Source organism: Lithobates pipiens, unplaced genomic scaffold, assembly GCF_037356315.1.
Source record: "Lithobates pipiens isolate NorthernLeopardFrog02 unplaced genomic scaffold, aLitPip1_a1.2 Scaffold_3, whole genome shotgun sequence".
In the NCBI taxonomy this organism is placed as follows: Eukaryota; Metazoa; Chordata; class Amphibia; order Anura; family Ranidae; genus Lithobates; species Lithobates pipiens.
In genome coordinates, this window is record NW_027507790.1 from 185,371,594 (window position 1) to 185,387,442 (window position 15,849).

Consider the following 15,849-nt stretch of genomic DNA (forward strand, 5'->3'; position numbering starts at 1 on the left):
CTCCCCTTCCAACAGGGGAAGGAGAGTGATTGAGTAATTGTGAATGGGAAAAAAAATTTGTTCCCAAAGGCTGTCAGGGCCTTATGCAAATGGCAGAAAAAGGCTTAAGGGCTAATTCTAATTCACACACAGACCGCTCTCTGTCGGAGAGGTAAACCACAGAAATGTCATCTTAAGCAGCTGTCTGTTCCAATTGCGGTAGGGGGCAGTGTGCTGCACAATTTAGCACATCACACAACTCCCAATTTTGTTTTTTATTAAACTGTACAAAAGTTTAAGTCACTGTACTGCGAGATGAAGCGTTTTTGCATTTGTTGAATTGAGGCAGCTCATTCATTTTGAAAGTGCACAACAGAAAAATAAAAATTTATACACAAAAAATCAAACCTACAGTATTTTTGTATTGTGGGCACCATAGTTATGCCATTTAATTTATTTATTTTTAAACTAAAATGAACAGACGATATACCTTGTTACCACTTGGTGGGTGTATACTCTGTTTGGACTTCCAAATGATTTGGCCAAACCAAAATCAGCCAGTTTAAGGACTCCATTCTCATCCAATAACAAGTTGTTTGGCTTTAAATCCTGCAAAACAAAAAAATTGTATTCACAAAAATAAATCACAACTTTGGTGGGGGGGGGGGGGGGGGTGGCACCAACACAACTTATAAATGCAGCTCTATTGCACAATATACAAGCAAAACATATCTAAAAAAAACAAAAACAAACAGACTTGGTTTAAAATTGAAACCCAGAAGCACTGAATTTTTTTTATGCAATTTCTGTAACTGAAATAAACACCAAGCACAATGAACATTGTAACTGACAGCAGGAGTTTCACTTTGATGCAATGTAATATATGAATATAAAACAAGGATAGTTAGCCACACACAGTCACATTTTTTTAGTGATGGGAATTTTGTTTGTATAATTGTATGAGAGCCCTGCATCTATAAATTTTACTTTACGTTTCAAAAGGGTTTTGTACCATTAAGTGCAGCAGCTGGAAATATATTAAAAAAAAATTAAATAAAAAACAAGGAAACTGAAGCGCTAATATGAATATAAAATAACAACATTAGATAAATAAAGTTCAGCTACAGCTATTCTAATGTGCTCTAACACCACTTATAATTCAATGAAACTAGTTAATAGTGCGCTAGAACCTATAATACTAATCCACAGTGCAAAATAAAACAGCCACATATAATAAATTGTCCATAAACATGATTGCTGAAAAAAAAAAAAAAAAAAAAAAAAAAAAACTTTGGTAAGTAAATTCTGTATCAAAAATCCATATGCTGCGCTATTGGGAAAAAAAAATAAAAATCTAATTGGGAAAGTGCAGACAGAAAGTCACCACCACCTCCGTGTGAACTGCCTGCTCAACTTCCAGAAACCGGAACAAAATAAGTTGCCGGTCCCCTTAGAAATAGTTACAAGCTAGGTGTATGAATACATAGACATATGGGAATCATTTAGCCACAACACTACCAAATTGCGGATGTAACATGCAAGACCATCATTACAAGGTAAGGAAGACAAAACACTAATATCTAATCAAACAACATTTGAAACTATGCAATGCCTTGAAGTCATGAATCTGGGTTGAATTTAGCAAGTTAAGCAAGCTTGAATGCATGTGTAAAAATCTCACCCTATGCAGGATCCAGAGATGATGCAAATACTCCAAGCCCTGAAGCGTCATCAACATATAAGACTTTATGTGCGCTGGAGTCAAGACTAGACTGGTATCCCTTATAATAGCCTGTAAAGACAATATATATATTTATAAAAAATAAATATTTAGCAAGTATGCTGAAACTAGTATGGATGGGTCCACATAGACTTGAATGGGCTGCCTGCATGCAGCACCTGCTGGCATGTTGTGCCCGTTTAAACGAGATTCTATCTCCATCTCTATATCTCCACTTAAAGTGGAACTAAAACCCTCCAATTCTTTACAGTCAAGCAAGTGGTCATCTTAAAGCAGTAGTAAAGCCCACTTTGTTATTTTTACCTATAGGTAAGCCTATAATAAGGCTTACCTGCAAGTAAAAATGAAGATCTCCTAAATCTTGCACTGTTTGGGAGATATTCACCCTGCATGAAGCCACAGTGACATCACTGGCACATGCGCGCTGAAGGTCCGGCATACTTTGTCAGAACATCAGACTTCTTGACAGAACCAAGGGCTCCTGCACGCATGTGTGGGAAGGACGTCATAGTGGCTCCGGCGTGTGAACGCAGTAGAAATACCGGGGGAAGATGTCTGCCCTCAGCGTTGACAGGCGCCATGGGAGGGGTACGTTCTAAGGCACGTATTCCAGAATGTGCTAGTATGCGATGCATACTAGCACATTATTCAATTGCCTTATAGGTGCTTTCATTTTTAAGTTAGCAGTCACGGTTTACAACCGCTTTAATCTAGGTTTGATCACACGTGCAGCACCATGGCAACTGAAGATCAGTTATGACCCCAGCCATTTATTGACTTGATAGTCTGGTTGAGAGTAAAAACTACTGAGAAAACAGTTATTCACACCTTTTGTGAAAGCATAAAAAAAAAAAAAAAAAAAAAAAAAAAAAAAAGGAAGGAAGGATGGCTTCATATATTTTCTTGTTTGGAACAGCTATTAAATTTTTATTTGCCAGAAACCTTACCTCTAAATCTGTTTCCATGAAATCAAATACCAGACTTATGTTGGATTTATGACCAAAAGCATCCAAAAGCTGCAAATAAAAAAAAATTTTAATTGTTTAAATCCACAAAGAAAAGATGCACTTTTCTACTTACTCAGGTTTTTATGGTGACTGCAGTCAATATCAGAGTATGTTTAGAGCAGCTTACCAGTCCTTAAAGGGTTTGTTAACCTATCTATATAAAACAATGCCAACCCCTCTATTAGAGGCTGGCATAGCTAGGTTAGTAGTTTTTTTTTTTTTTTTTTTTTAAAACACACGAGTGTTCTAAATACCTAATCTGAGCTGTCTGCAGGCCGGTCACATAACACACGGCTGCTTTACAGCTCAGATGGATGGCTTCTGCGGGAGGGGCCATGATCTCCCTCTGACATCAGCCGGGAGATCACGTGGCTGTTAGTCTCCGCTGCAGAAACCATGCATCTGTAAAATGCCTGCGAGTCACGTAACCGGCCTGAAAACCGCTAAAATTTGATATTTAGAACACTTTTTTTTTTTTTTTTTAAACTACTGACATAGTGTGCTATGCCAGCCTCTAATAAAGGCTGGCGTAAAAAATTTGGTGATTTTATTTTACAAAGAATAGGCCAGGCCAAGAGACAGACACAGAGGGGGATAACAGGCAGGAAGGAGGGGGTGAGAATGGGAGAGAGGAGAGCAGAGGGGACAGATATGTATGATGCAATCAGACCACGGTGATCAGGGAGGAGCACCCCTGACATCCGTGGTCTGTTTTGAGAGGGTATACAAGTGGCAAATTCAGGTTATTTTTATTTTTTTTAACAAGTTTAAAGGGGGGCAAATTACACAAGTGCTGTGCAATCTGCTTTAATGGACTGGGATCTGCATTTTTTTTTTTTGGGGGGGGGGGTTAATAAACACTTTAAAAAAGGGGTTGTAAACCCTCAAGCAGTGGGAGCCAGTGAAGCGGGAGCCAGGGCCGAGTCCTGCTGTCTGCGTCAATGGGTGCAGCAGCAAAGCACGGGAGCAAACCAACTGCACAGAGGTGGTAAGCATACCTTTGTTTGTTTTAAAAAAGGAACATTTATTTAGTTTTTTTTAACCACTTGCTTACTGAGCACTTAAACCCCCCTCCTATCCAGACAAATTTTCAGCGCTGTCGCACGCACTTTGAATGACAATTGCGCGGTCATACAACACTATAACCAAATGAAATTTTTATAATTTTTCCCTCCCAAACAGAGCTTTTTGGTGGTATTTGATCACCCGTGCGATTTATTTTTTATTTTTTTAAATGTAAAGACCGATTAAAAAAAAAAAAATTATTTTGTTTGAAAATTTTATAACGGGTAATTTTTGTCCGTCATTGATGTACGCTGATGAGGAGGCACTGATGAGCACTGATAGGCAGCACTGATTGGGCACTGTTAGACGGCATAAATGAGGCATAATTGCCTTTTCCATTTCAGGACCGATGTCCCTTTAAGATAAGCCGGTGACTGGCTTTTTTTCTCCTCTGCTGTCAGTGGATCACCAAGCTTTTGTTTTGATCATGTGATCAGCTGTCATTGGCTGACAGCTGATCATAGGGAAAGGGGCCGGTCCCGGCCCCTTACTCAGACCAGGGATTACCCGAGTCTCATTGACTCGGGGATCGCAGGGCATGTGCAGGGAGCGTGCACAGGAGAGGCCATCATGAGGGCCTCCAGGTGAATTCAGGTCCGCGCGTGGCCACAGCGCAGATGTCAGGTGGTTAAAGTAGAATTTCAGGCTATTGCCAACCAGGCTTACACTGGCGCCCACCCTCTAACTACAGTATGAAAGAAATGGGCTTCTACTTACTTATTCTGAGGGTGTTCCAGTCTGATCACGTGATCTCTCCAACAGCCAGATTCAGGGGAGAAGAGAAACTGCTGACAACAGATGAAATGCCTGGGTGGTCATGTCACCCATAGACTTATTATTGGGCATTCGTTGTCAGCTGTCCCTCCTCTCCCCAGAAACTGCTGCTGAGAGGCGATCACGTGACCAGACTGCAGTGCCCTCAGAATATGCAAGTATAAGCATCTTCCTATCACAGGGTGGTTAGATTAGGGGTCAGAAAGGGGAGGGGGGGGGGGGGTGCAAGCAGGTTTAAACATAGTTAGCAATAGCCTGGAACTCCACTTTAAAGGAGGTGGATGCATTAGTAGTTTCATTTAGCTTCACCTTGTGATTCTGCCAGTAAGACATTTCCTGCCCTAGGAGGACAACACTCACTTACTGCATCTTCAAAGCAGAGGTGTTGTCACCCTAGTCCTGATTTCAACTATTTGTAGATTGCAGAAGATAGTTAGGAAAATTGATATAATTGTTTGAGATTTCAGTTTATACAAGTTAAAATGAATGAATATTTTTGATTCAGGAGCAGAAAATGTAAAAAAAAAAAAAAATATCGCCATCTTACCAACTGGTAAGATGTAATAACTATATTATTGTTCTTGGGTTTAAGTCCTGATCACTGCAACCTGCACAGAAAATAGGAGAATATATCTGTAGCTCAGACTGTGTGAATATGCTGCTTCTAGGAAAATAGAACACAGTAAAGTCAGAACACTCCATCTGCATCCTTGCTGTTGGAAAGTATATTAGAAACGACTGAAGCCTTTAGATAAAGTGTCAAACACGCGGCCCACAGTCCGAATCTGGACCTCCAGGGCATTTTATGTGGCCCTCGAAGCTAAGGTTTTTTTTTTTTCAGCCAGAACCACACCTCTGGCTCCTGCCCTCTGCTCCTTACTGTCATTTGTACACACAGTAGCCTTCTGGAGAGGAGGACTGTGGAGGGAAGGGTGTGCAGAGGTGGGGGATGGCACACACACCTAAACCCTGCACTCCATACATGGTGCACCCCTGAACCCTCAGTACAGTTTGGCCACACCCACCGTTTGATGCAATTGGTGTTGAGCATAGTTGAGTTCCTGCACTATTCACTGAGGAAAAACAAAAAACTACTGGATAGTTTTTTCTATAGTCTCAAAGATACAGCCAACCCTTTGAGGGCAACCATAATGCTGATGCGGCCCATGACGAAACTGAGTTTGACACCCCTGCTTTAGATCTACACAACAACCAAGCAACTAGCCTCTCTATTAGAGCATAAAGATGGTATGCGCGACCCCCACCCTCCCCTTCCGTTCTGCACAATAGTAAATAAAAGTCTCTATATAGGAAATAATACTTACACCTATAATATTAGGGTGACTTAATTCTTGAAGAAGTTTGATTTCCCTCAAGGCAGTGCGATTTATCCCTGTATATGAAAAATGGAGTGTCATTACTAACCAACAAGGAGAAAACACACCCAGTCTGAGCAGGACAGAAAGCAAAATCAGGAAACAAAACATTTAAGAGCAAAATGACGATTGAATGGCTGGAACAGACTTAACTTTTTTTTTTTTTGCAGACAAAGCAAAGGGGGAGAAAAAAAAAAAAAAAAAAACCCACACCACCACACTTGTATAGCAACAGTGCTGGTACTCACTGAATTGTATGAGGTTACACTAATCCCATCGTTTTAACAACCAACTACTGACCAGCATCCATGCATGAGTCAGTCCCAGCCCAGGCTGAGTGTAGTCCCCAAGTGCATGCGCAGTGGGAGCCCTACTAAAGTCTTAACCCAGGCAGATTGGAGAACAATACGAGGCGAGTAGCCAGCAGTTCCTGTTAACCAGTCTCTGCTCTTGCCTGCTGTGACAAAGACTGATGTAATGGACACAAGTCTATTTCATGCAGATATGTTTATGACCAAGGTGCTCATTTTTTTTTTTCAGAGCGCATTTTCAGCACAAGAACCCGGGAGGAGGGCTGGCTCATTCAGGTTGTAAAACCACAGCCCCAGCCAGCCTTATCCAATGAACCAACGGCCCATGTATGGCTGGAAACAACCACTAATGCAAAGATAGAAACTAAAAGGATTTGACAGACTAAACAGTGATCAGCAGTCATGTGATCGCTCAGCTCTCAGCACTAGGCCGCGTACACACGCGCGGACTGTTGGCCCAACTTTGTCCGTCCAACAGTTTGAGCGAACAGTCCGCTCAAACTTAGCATGGACGGACATGGCCACACACGACGAACGAACAGTTTGCTGAAACCGTGCGCGATGACGTGAACGGCACGTACGACGGGACGCAAAATACGACGTCCTATACACTGCATTATAACTTTTGGCTTGAAAATCCTTTCTGAGCATGCGCGGAACTTAGTTTGACGAACAAGCCTACACACGGGCGGACTGTTCGTTGAAACAAGGTTTCAGCGGACAGTTTTTCGGAATTTCCGTAAAACCTTGTCCGTCCAACTGTCCGCTGAAACTGTCTGCTGAAAGCCCACACACGAGCGGACTGTCCGCCCAAACACTGTTCAGCGGACAAGGTTGGGCCAACAGTCCGCGCGTGTGTACGCGGCCCTAGAGTGAGTGTGGAACAGCTGCAGCATGGAAGAAAGTATGGATGTTTGTATTTTAAAAAGCCCATACTACTCCTTTAATAAAAACACAAACTGTGGATGAGAGTAGAGCTGAAACAACTAATCAATTATGAAATTAATCGATCGGCCAGTAACATAATGGGGTTAAAAAAAATAATAATTATAAGCCCTTTATAATAAAAAAAAGTGAGCAAATAATCATAATAAAAATAAGATAATCGCTACTGTAAATATTACAGTCACAGTCCTACAGAAAAAAAATGAATCCCTTACAGTAGTGATTATCTGTTTTTTGTACTATAAGGGGCCAATTTTAGTTTAGTTTTTTTAACCACATTATGTTACTAAACATCTTAGACCTGGTTCACATCTATGTGTTTTTGGTGCTTTTTGCAGAAACGCACTACAGTTCATTTACATGGATTCCTACGGGACAAATTCACATCTATGCTTTTTTTCAGCTGTTGTGTATTGGAAAAGGATCAGGGACTTATTTTAATGCAAAACTGTGCTTTTTTGGTTCAATATACTTCAATGGATAAGCTGCAGAAAAGCATGCAATGTGTTTTGCAGCAATTTGGTGTTTTTTTTTTCTTTAATCTGCCCAACAACAAATTGAAAAAAAAAAAAAAAAAAAGTCACAGCAAAATCACGTGCGTAAAATAAAAAAAATAATTAATTAAATTAAAAAACGCACAGTAAAAAGCACACTGCATAGGTGTGTACCAAGCCTTATGCAGGTCACACGGATCAATTTTCAGACAAATATATTCACACGAAAAAACTTTGCACATTCTCTGAATAAAAGAATGTTTGGTAAAAACAAGTGAAAATTTCATTAGGTTTTTTAAAGGAGTCTAATTTCTGAACGAAAACCACATATACTGTCTGAAAATTCCTTTGACCAAGAAGTTATAATATTTTCACATTTTTTTCATCACTGTGGTTGAAAAATGGTCAATTTGACCCCACTAACGATTAGAAAATTGAACCAACATTCTTAAAATTACTTTAAGGAAAACCTTTTTTTTGTTTTTGTTTTTTTTTTTTTATAAAAAAATTTTGATTCTAGTCTGTTGATATTTACCAGATTCACCCTTTAATAGTATATACAGTACATCTCTTCTGTCTGTTATTCTCAGAGTGGATTCAATATTTTGCTCCCTAACCATATATAGTCATTTATATTTACCACTGCATAGGAGACATTTAAGAATAAATTCCTTTTTTCTTTTTGCTTTACATATTAACTAAATTATACATCACACTTTTTTAAAGTGATTAACTGATTAATTGAAACTAAACGATTATTTTCATAATCGCAAGTTGCAGCCCTAGATGGAGAGAATTATTCAAAAGGATTCCCCAGCGAAAAAAAAAAAAAAAAAAAAAAAAAGGAAGAACTGCAATAGAATTAAAAATATTCCAAAAAGTGTAAGAAAATAGAAAAGAAAACCCCAGCCAAGCATGCTCAGGCATTACATTTTAGGTATTGCACAATATGTTTCACACCAGACGCAGTTCCGTGTGCTTTTTTTTCTGCACTAAAAAATGCATGCAGAGTTTTCCAATGGCTCTAGTTCACACCATGCACTCATTTTCTGTTCAGTTTCTGCATCAGAAACTGACTGCATGGTGTGAACTAGAGCCATTAGAATACATGAAAAACACTTTGCATGTATTTTGTGCAAAAAATAAAATAAAAAATAAAAAGCGCACAAAACTGCATCTGGTGTGAACTGGCCCAAACGGTCAAAAAATTTTTTTTTGCTGTCAGGAAGGGTGTGGGTGTGTGTGTGTGTGTGTGTGTGTGTGTGTGTGTGTGTGTGTGTGTGTGTGTGTGTGTGTGTGTGTGTGTGTGTGTGTGTGTGTGTGTGTGTGTGTGTGTGTCTTGGTATAACAGATACCGAGGTCACTGACCAGAACATTCCCAGACCTCACCATAGTTGCCACAGAGAGGTTCAGAGAAAACCAATAAAACTGGAAACAGTCTTACAAGCCTAAGACAGTGATGACCACATCATTTACATGTAAATAGGACACTATACAGAATAGCAACAAAATAGATTGCTCCTAAAAAGAGCAGAAAAGCAATAAAGTGAAGATTGTGGGGAAACGAGGGCATCTTATACAAATATTACAAAGAATCACCAAACGATAGCAGCAAATACCAAGTGTCAGAGTCACATAAACAACTTTTTTTTTTTTAAAGCTCACTTTGTGGTGTTACCACAGACGTGCTAGGTACATAAAGGCAAGAAGCCCACCACAATCAATTCAATCACAAAACCAGAGAAAGACCACAGCATTAATCATAGCCACTATTAGAGCTGCACAATTAATCGTGAAGAATCGTTATCACGACTAAAGTATTTCACAATTCTTTCTATGCAAAGAATTCTCTCTGCTCTTCTGAAGCCACCAAAAGAAAAACTGGGCAGTCTGACAAGAGTCAAATTTTTTTTTTTTTTTTTTATCAGTTGAACTTAAGTATAAACATTGTAACAATTTGGCCCCTTTCACACATGCTGATGGTATGTCCGTATTTCATCCATCCGTTTGCGGATGAAATACGGACATCCATTCATCCCTATGGGATAGCGGGTGTCTGCGGATGAGCATCCGCAGACACCCGATTTCGTCCGCCTCCGCAACAGTCCGATTCTGCAGACGGAGGAAAATCCTATTTTTCTATCCGTCTGCAGAGCGGATCGGACGAACACGGACACACGGTCATTACTGATCCGCCCCGTGTGAAAGAGGCCTTTGTCAAAGGAATAGACATTGTGCAAGTGAAAAAAGTTTAACCACTAAGGCTCGGTTCACACAGGGGCGACTTGTCAGGCGACTTAGCCGCCTGACAAGTCGCGCTCCGTTCTGTACAATGGAACAGTTGTCCCAAAGCCTGGTATAAATCCAAGATTCGCTGTCCAAGGGCCTCGGCTATGGAATGCTCTACCAATCAACATCCGCCTGGAAGAAAATCACCTGGCTTTTAGGAAAAAACTCAAGACCTTCCTCTTTTAGCAGACGATCAAAGCTCGCCACAGCAACTAGAGGCGATTCAGTTCGCATTGTGCGCTATACAAGTATTTCATTCAATAGGTTCCTGTACTACTTCAGGCGACTTGCATTGACTTCTATACAGAAGTAGTTTTGCAAGTCGCCGCTGATCGTGTACAGGTCGCGGCGCTGCAAGTCGTGCCGCCCCTGTGTGAACCGAACCTTAAACCTTTTTCTGACATTTGTTGGTTTCAAGTTAAAACCATTTTTTTTTTTGCTAGAAAATTACTTAGAACTAGGGCTGAAACAACTAATCGATTATGAAATTAATCGATTACCATTTTCATAATCGATTAATCGGCCAGCAATATAATGGGGGGGGAAAAAAACACACTAAACTGAGCCCTTTATAGTACAAAAGTATCATCACTACTGTAAATATTACTTTCACTGTTCTACAGTAAAAAAAATAAACCCTTTCCAGTAGTGATTATCAGCTTTTTTTTGTACTATAAAGGGCCAATTTTAGTCTTTAACCCCATTATGTTACTAAACGTCTTAGGCCTGGTTCACATCTATATGTTTATTGGTCCTTTTTGCAGAAACGCACTACAGTTCATTTACACTAGGGGGTGTTTTTCAAAGTGATCTTTCAACAAAAATGCAGCATGAATACATGGGTGACTTTGCTTTGAATATAAAAAATGAATTAAATGGCGTTTTTGGTTTGTGTTGCTCAGATGCAGTGAAGATCCACTAAGGTTTTTTTTTTTACCTTAAGCGTCGCTATATATGGTGCCAGATGTTTTAACACATGCTAAAACGTCTGTCACTGCAAGGAACAATTACTTCCCGTGTCCTATTCATACTGAAACGCAGCCTAGCTTTGTGCTGCAGAATGTTGCAATAAAATAGACATGCTGCATTTTATGACAGTCACTGGCCCAAATTGCACCGCAATGTCATACAGCGCAGCCAGACATTGCAGTAAATTAATTGTATGTTTTGTACACGTTAAAGCTCATACAAAAATAAATAAAATAAGATGGAAGCAGTGCAATGGGATAAATTGTGCACCAAACTGCCCCCTAGCACAGCCGGAGCAGTGAATCGTTCCTGCTGCTCTGCATTGCAGTGTGAATTGACCCTAATGCATTCTATGCATTAAGAGAAAAAAAAAAAAAAAAAAAAAAAAAAAACCAAACCCTTCTGTTCAGGCACCCCACCCCACCTGCCTCAGCCAGATCTAGATCCAGCACTGTGCGCAAGAGCACCAGCTCTCTCCTTCCTCACTGGGGAGATTTCCAGCAGTGGGAGCCACTGGCTCCTGCTGCCATCAATCAAATCTTGTGATGAGGGAGCAGGGGGTGGGACCGAGGAACACCATCTATAGCGACAGAGTGGCCCAGGAGCAAGACTCCACATGCACCTCCATAGAAAGCCGCTTTCTATGGGGGTACTTGCTGAAGAGGAAGAGCTAGGAGTGCCAGCAGGGGACCCTGGAAGAAAAGGATCAGGGCTTCTCTGTGAATGTGATTGCACAGAGCTGGTAAGTATGACAGGTTTATTAACTATTTTAAAAATAAAAAAAATAATTAAGCTTTAATATCACTTTAAATTATTAACTTACCATCATTGGCCTCAGCTCTGTGACCCAATTTAATCTTCAGGAGAGAACAAAAACAAACATTACTCACATCTTATGCAGGTATACAACAGTTTATTCCATAAATTACTTGGCTGGAAAGGTTGATATTGGCAAGTATTCCTGCCAAACGTACAATTAAAAGAAAGAGGGTTACTACTTAACCTTGGCATAAGATTTGTAGAAAAGTCAATACCAAGAATCACCTACCTCTGCTTTGCTAAATGGTAGCATAAAAGAAGGGTGATGACATTTTTCCAAAGCATGAAACTCATTGGCACTGCCCCATCCCCCAATGCTAAAGTCAGTATAACAGTGGTGAAGGCAAAATGTACCCCTTTTTCAGATAAATAGGCTAAAATAAGATAATATGAACACAGAAATTAACTACAGTGTGCTTCTATATATGGTACTTGTCATAGGAGGACAACAACAACCACTCCTTCACTGTATCAGCAAGGTACAGATATGGGACTTATCTCTTAAGAAAAAGAGCAAATCTGCATAGTAGAGTGCCTGGAACTCGGCTCCAGAGGTACTCCTTAGAACGAAACGGATCTTGCAGATATCTATACCAAAGCCAAGAGGTGCTTTACACATTTATTGTAACCTCTGGTATGATTGTAAGCAGATCTATTGTCATAAGACAACAAAAGCCGGCAGTGAAAGGCATGAAGACAGCAAGAACAGGAGGCTTTCCACACATTGGGATATAGATGGATTCTGAACAACATTGAGTTTATATTATGTACTTTACACACATTGTGTATTTCCATCTATTGGTTGAACTGAATGGACTGGTTTCTTTTTTAAACCAGACTAACTATGTAACTTAATAGACCTTGAGAGGAGAATGTGTGAGAAGTGCGCCAATAAGAAGAGTTTAAAGAATTGCACACAAGGTTTGATCAGATTGTTAAAATACATAATTTATCCTGTAAGGTGTGTGTGGTGCCAGTGAAGATTGGTATCGGTTTCAAAGGAGAAGCATGGGCAAAACTTTTTTTGGTCATAATAATGCCTGGACTGGTTCATTTACGTCAGCCGATGTCGGCTGACAATGGGTCACAGGAGTGCAGAGCGAAGTGCATGCCTGTAATCCACAGCAGAAGTATGACCAAAAAAGTTTTGCCCATATATCTCCTTTGAAAATGATACCAATCTTCACTGGCAACACACACACACACAGCAGTATAAATGCTGTATTTTAACAATCCGATTTAACCTTGCATGCAATTTAAAAACTGCACAGAATATTCTAATTATACTGTATACGGGAATATTGCAATCACACCAACCTTTTTTATTGCAACAATCTTATCTGTGATCTTATCCCTTGCTTTGTAGACTGTAGCAAACTATAAAAAGAAAAAGAAAAGATGCACGTTGGTATCAAATTAGAGAGGTCAGTCACTGTTAAAAAACCAAAAAAAAAAAAAACACTATAAATGGCAAGAAGAAAAAGACCGGAGGACAAAACACAATACAAACTGAACCCAATTAACCACAATCATCTCAGGGACACAAAATGAAGACAATGGGGGACCCCCTAGTTCACAATCCCCAGGTTCAATTCCAATGTACAGTTTGACACTAGAAAGCAATCCGACGGTGTTTTGCCATGCTTGTACAGCACTGATTATGGGGTGGGGTTCTTTTTCAGGGGTTGGGCTTGGCCCCTTAGTTTCAGTGAATGAGAACTCTTAAAGTGGTTGTAAACCCCATTCATTAAAACTGACCTGGGCATATATCTGTAGAGCAAAATAAAATAAATTAGGAATATAAACAAAAAAAAAAAAACCCACACCTTCAATCTACACACTCTGGATCAAGCCAAAATAAATTACACGATGTGCATTGTATAATATACAGTGGTGTGAAAAAGTGTTTGCCCCCTTCCTCATTTCCTGTTCCTTTGCATGTTTAAGTGTTTCGGAACATCAAACCAATTTAAACAATAGTCAAGGACAACACAAGTAAACACAAAATGCAATTTGTAAATGAAGGTGTTTATTATTAAAGGTGAAAAAAAATCCAAACCATCATGGCCCTGTGTGAAAAAGTGATTGCCCCCCTTGTTAAAACATACTATAACTGTGGTTGTCCACACCTGAGTTCAATTTCTCTAGCCACACCCAGGCCTGATTATTGCCACACCTGTTCACAATCAAGGCATCACTTAAATAGGAGCTGCTTGACACAGTAAGGTCCACCAGAAGATCCTTAAAAGCTACACATCATGCCGAGACCCAAAGAAATTCAGGAACAATTGAGAAAGAAAGTAATTGAGATCTATCAGTCTGGAAAGGGTTATAAAGCCATTTCCAAAGCTTTGGGAATCCAGCGAACCACAGTGAGAGCCATTATCCACAAATGGCGAAGACATGGAACAGTGGTGAACCTTCCCAGGAGTGGCCGGCCGCCCAAAATTACCCCAAGAGCGCAGCGACGACTCATCCAAGAGGTCACAAAAGACCCCACAACAACGTCCAAGGAACTGCAGGCCTCACTTGCCTCAGTTAAGGTCAGCGTTCATGCCTCCACCATCAGGAAAAGACTGGGCAAAAATGGCCTGCATGGCAGAGTTCCAAGGAGAAAACCACTGCTGAGCAAAAAGAACATCAAAGCTCATCTCAATTTCTCCACAACACATCTTGATGATCCCCAAGACTTTTGGGACAACATTCTGTGGACCGATGAGACAAAAGTGGAACTCTTTGGAAGGTGTGTGTCCAAGTATATCTGGCGTAGAAGGAACACTGCATTTCATAAAAAGAACATTATACCAACAGTAAAATATGGTGGTGGTAGTGTGATGATCTGGGGCTGTTTTGCTGCTTCAGGACCTGGAAGACTTGCCGTGATAAAAGGAACTATGAATTCTGCTGTCTACCAAGAGATCCTGAAGGAGAATGTCCGACCATCTGTTCGTGTACTCAAGCTGAAACGAACTTGGGTTCTGCAGCAGGACAATGATCCTAAACACACCAGCAAGTCCACCACCGAATGGCTGAAGAAAAACAAAATGAATACTTTGGAGTGGCCTAGCCAAAGTCCTGACCTGAATCCTATTGAGATGTTGTGGTATGACCTTAAAAAGGCCGTTCATGCTCGAAAACCCTCTAATGTAACTGAATTAGGACAATTCTGCAAAGATGAGTGGGCCAAAATTCCTCCAGGACGCTGTAAAAGCCTCATTGCACGTTATCGCAAACGCTTGGTTGCAGTTGTTGCTGCTAAGGGTGGCCCAACCAGTTATTAGGTTTAAGGGGCAATCACTTTTTCACATAGGGCCATGATGGTTTGGATTTTTTTTCACCTTTAATAATAAACACCTTCATTTACAAATTGCATTTTGTGTTTACTTGTGTTGTCCTTGACTATTGTTTAAATTGGTTTGATGTTCCGAAACACTTAAGTGTGACAAACATGCAAAGGAACAGGAAATGAGGAAGGGGGCAAACACTTTTTCACACCACTGTATATACAAAATACATAACAGTGCACATAAATAAGGTAAGAATATATATTATATATATATATATATATATATATATATATATATATTTTTTTTTTTTTTTTCTTACCTTATTTATGTGCACTGTTAATATGTACACTATTTTTCAGTTTACTCTGATTTTTTTTTTTTTTTGAGCGCTGCACTTATTTTGCACGTTTTCATTTTTCGCAATTGATCTATTGCTGTGCTAGCTGCTTCCTTAAATTTGTTGCAGGCGGCGCAGTAAATTTGCTTTATATTTTTCACATCCCATTGTATGGACTTTTAGATGTTATCACTTTCACTTGATTGGAGACATCTGGTGGCGGTGTATGGACATTACACATATCTAGTCAATTCATTCACAACTAATTATGTTGATTTGTTTATGTTTAATACATGGTTTATTGCAGTCGTTTTGCGTAGAGATTGTGGTATGAAAACTATTATTTTCTTTAACATATCTGTAGTGTTTACTTATCCCTCTCCTCTAAGGGCCGGTTCACACAGCGATGCGCGGCGAGGCGTCTCCGACTTGCCTCGCCGCGACCTGCACGGACCT

At 40.0% G+C, this 15,849-nt stretch overlaps 1 protein-coding gene across 1 annotated transcript in view; it reads right to left on the reverse strand.

The window, feature by feature from the left end:
- Positions 1 to 15,849, reverse strand: part of CDK7 (cyclin dependent kinase 7) — a 47,183-nt gene that overhangs the window by 25,568 nt on the left and 5,766 nt on the right. Inside the window, exons 2-7 of the mRNA XM_077462610.1 lie at positions 13,087 to 13,146; positions 11,774 to 11,807; positions 5,892 to 5,959; positions 2,668 to 2,736; positions 1,661 to 1,771; positions 470 to 588 (exon numbers count right to left, since the gene is read on the reverse strand). Coding sequence (XP_077318736.1) covers positions 470 to 588; positions 1,661 to 1,771; positions 2,668 to 2,736; positions 5,892 to 5,959; positions 11,774 to 11,807; positions 13,087 to 13,146 — 461 coding nt within the window. The remainder of the gene's footprint in view (positions 1 to 469; positions 589 to 1,660; positions 1,772 to 2,667; positions 2,737 to 5,891; positions 5,960 to 11,773; positions 11,808 to 13,086; positions 13,147 to 15,849) is intronic.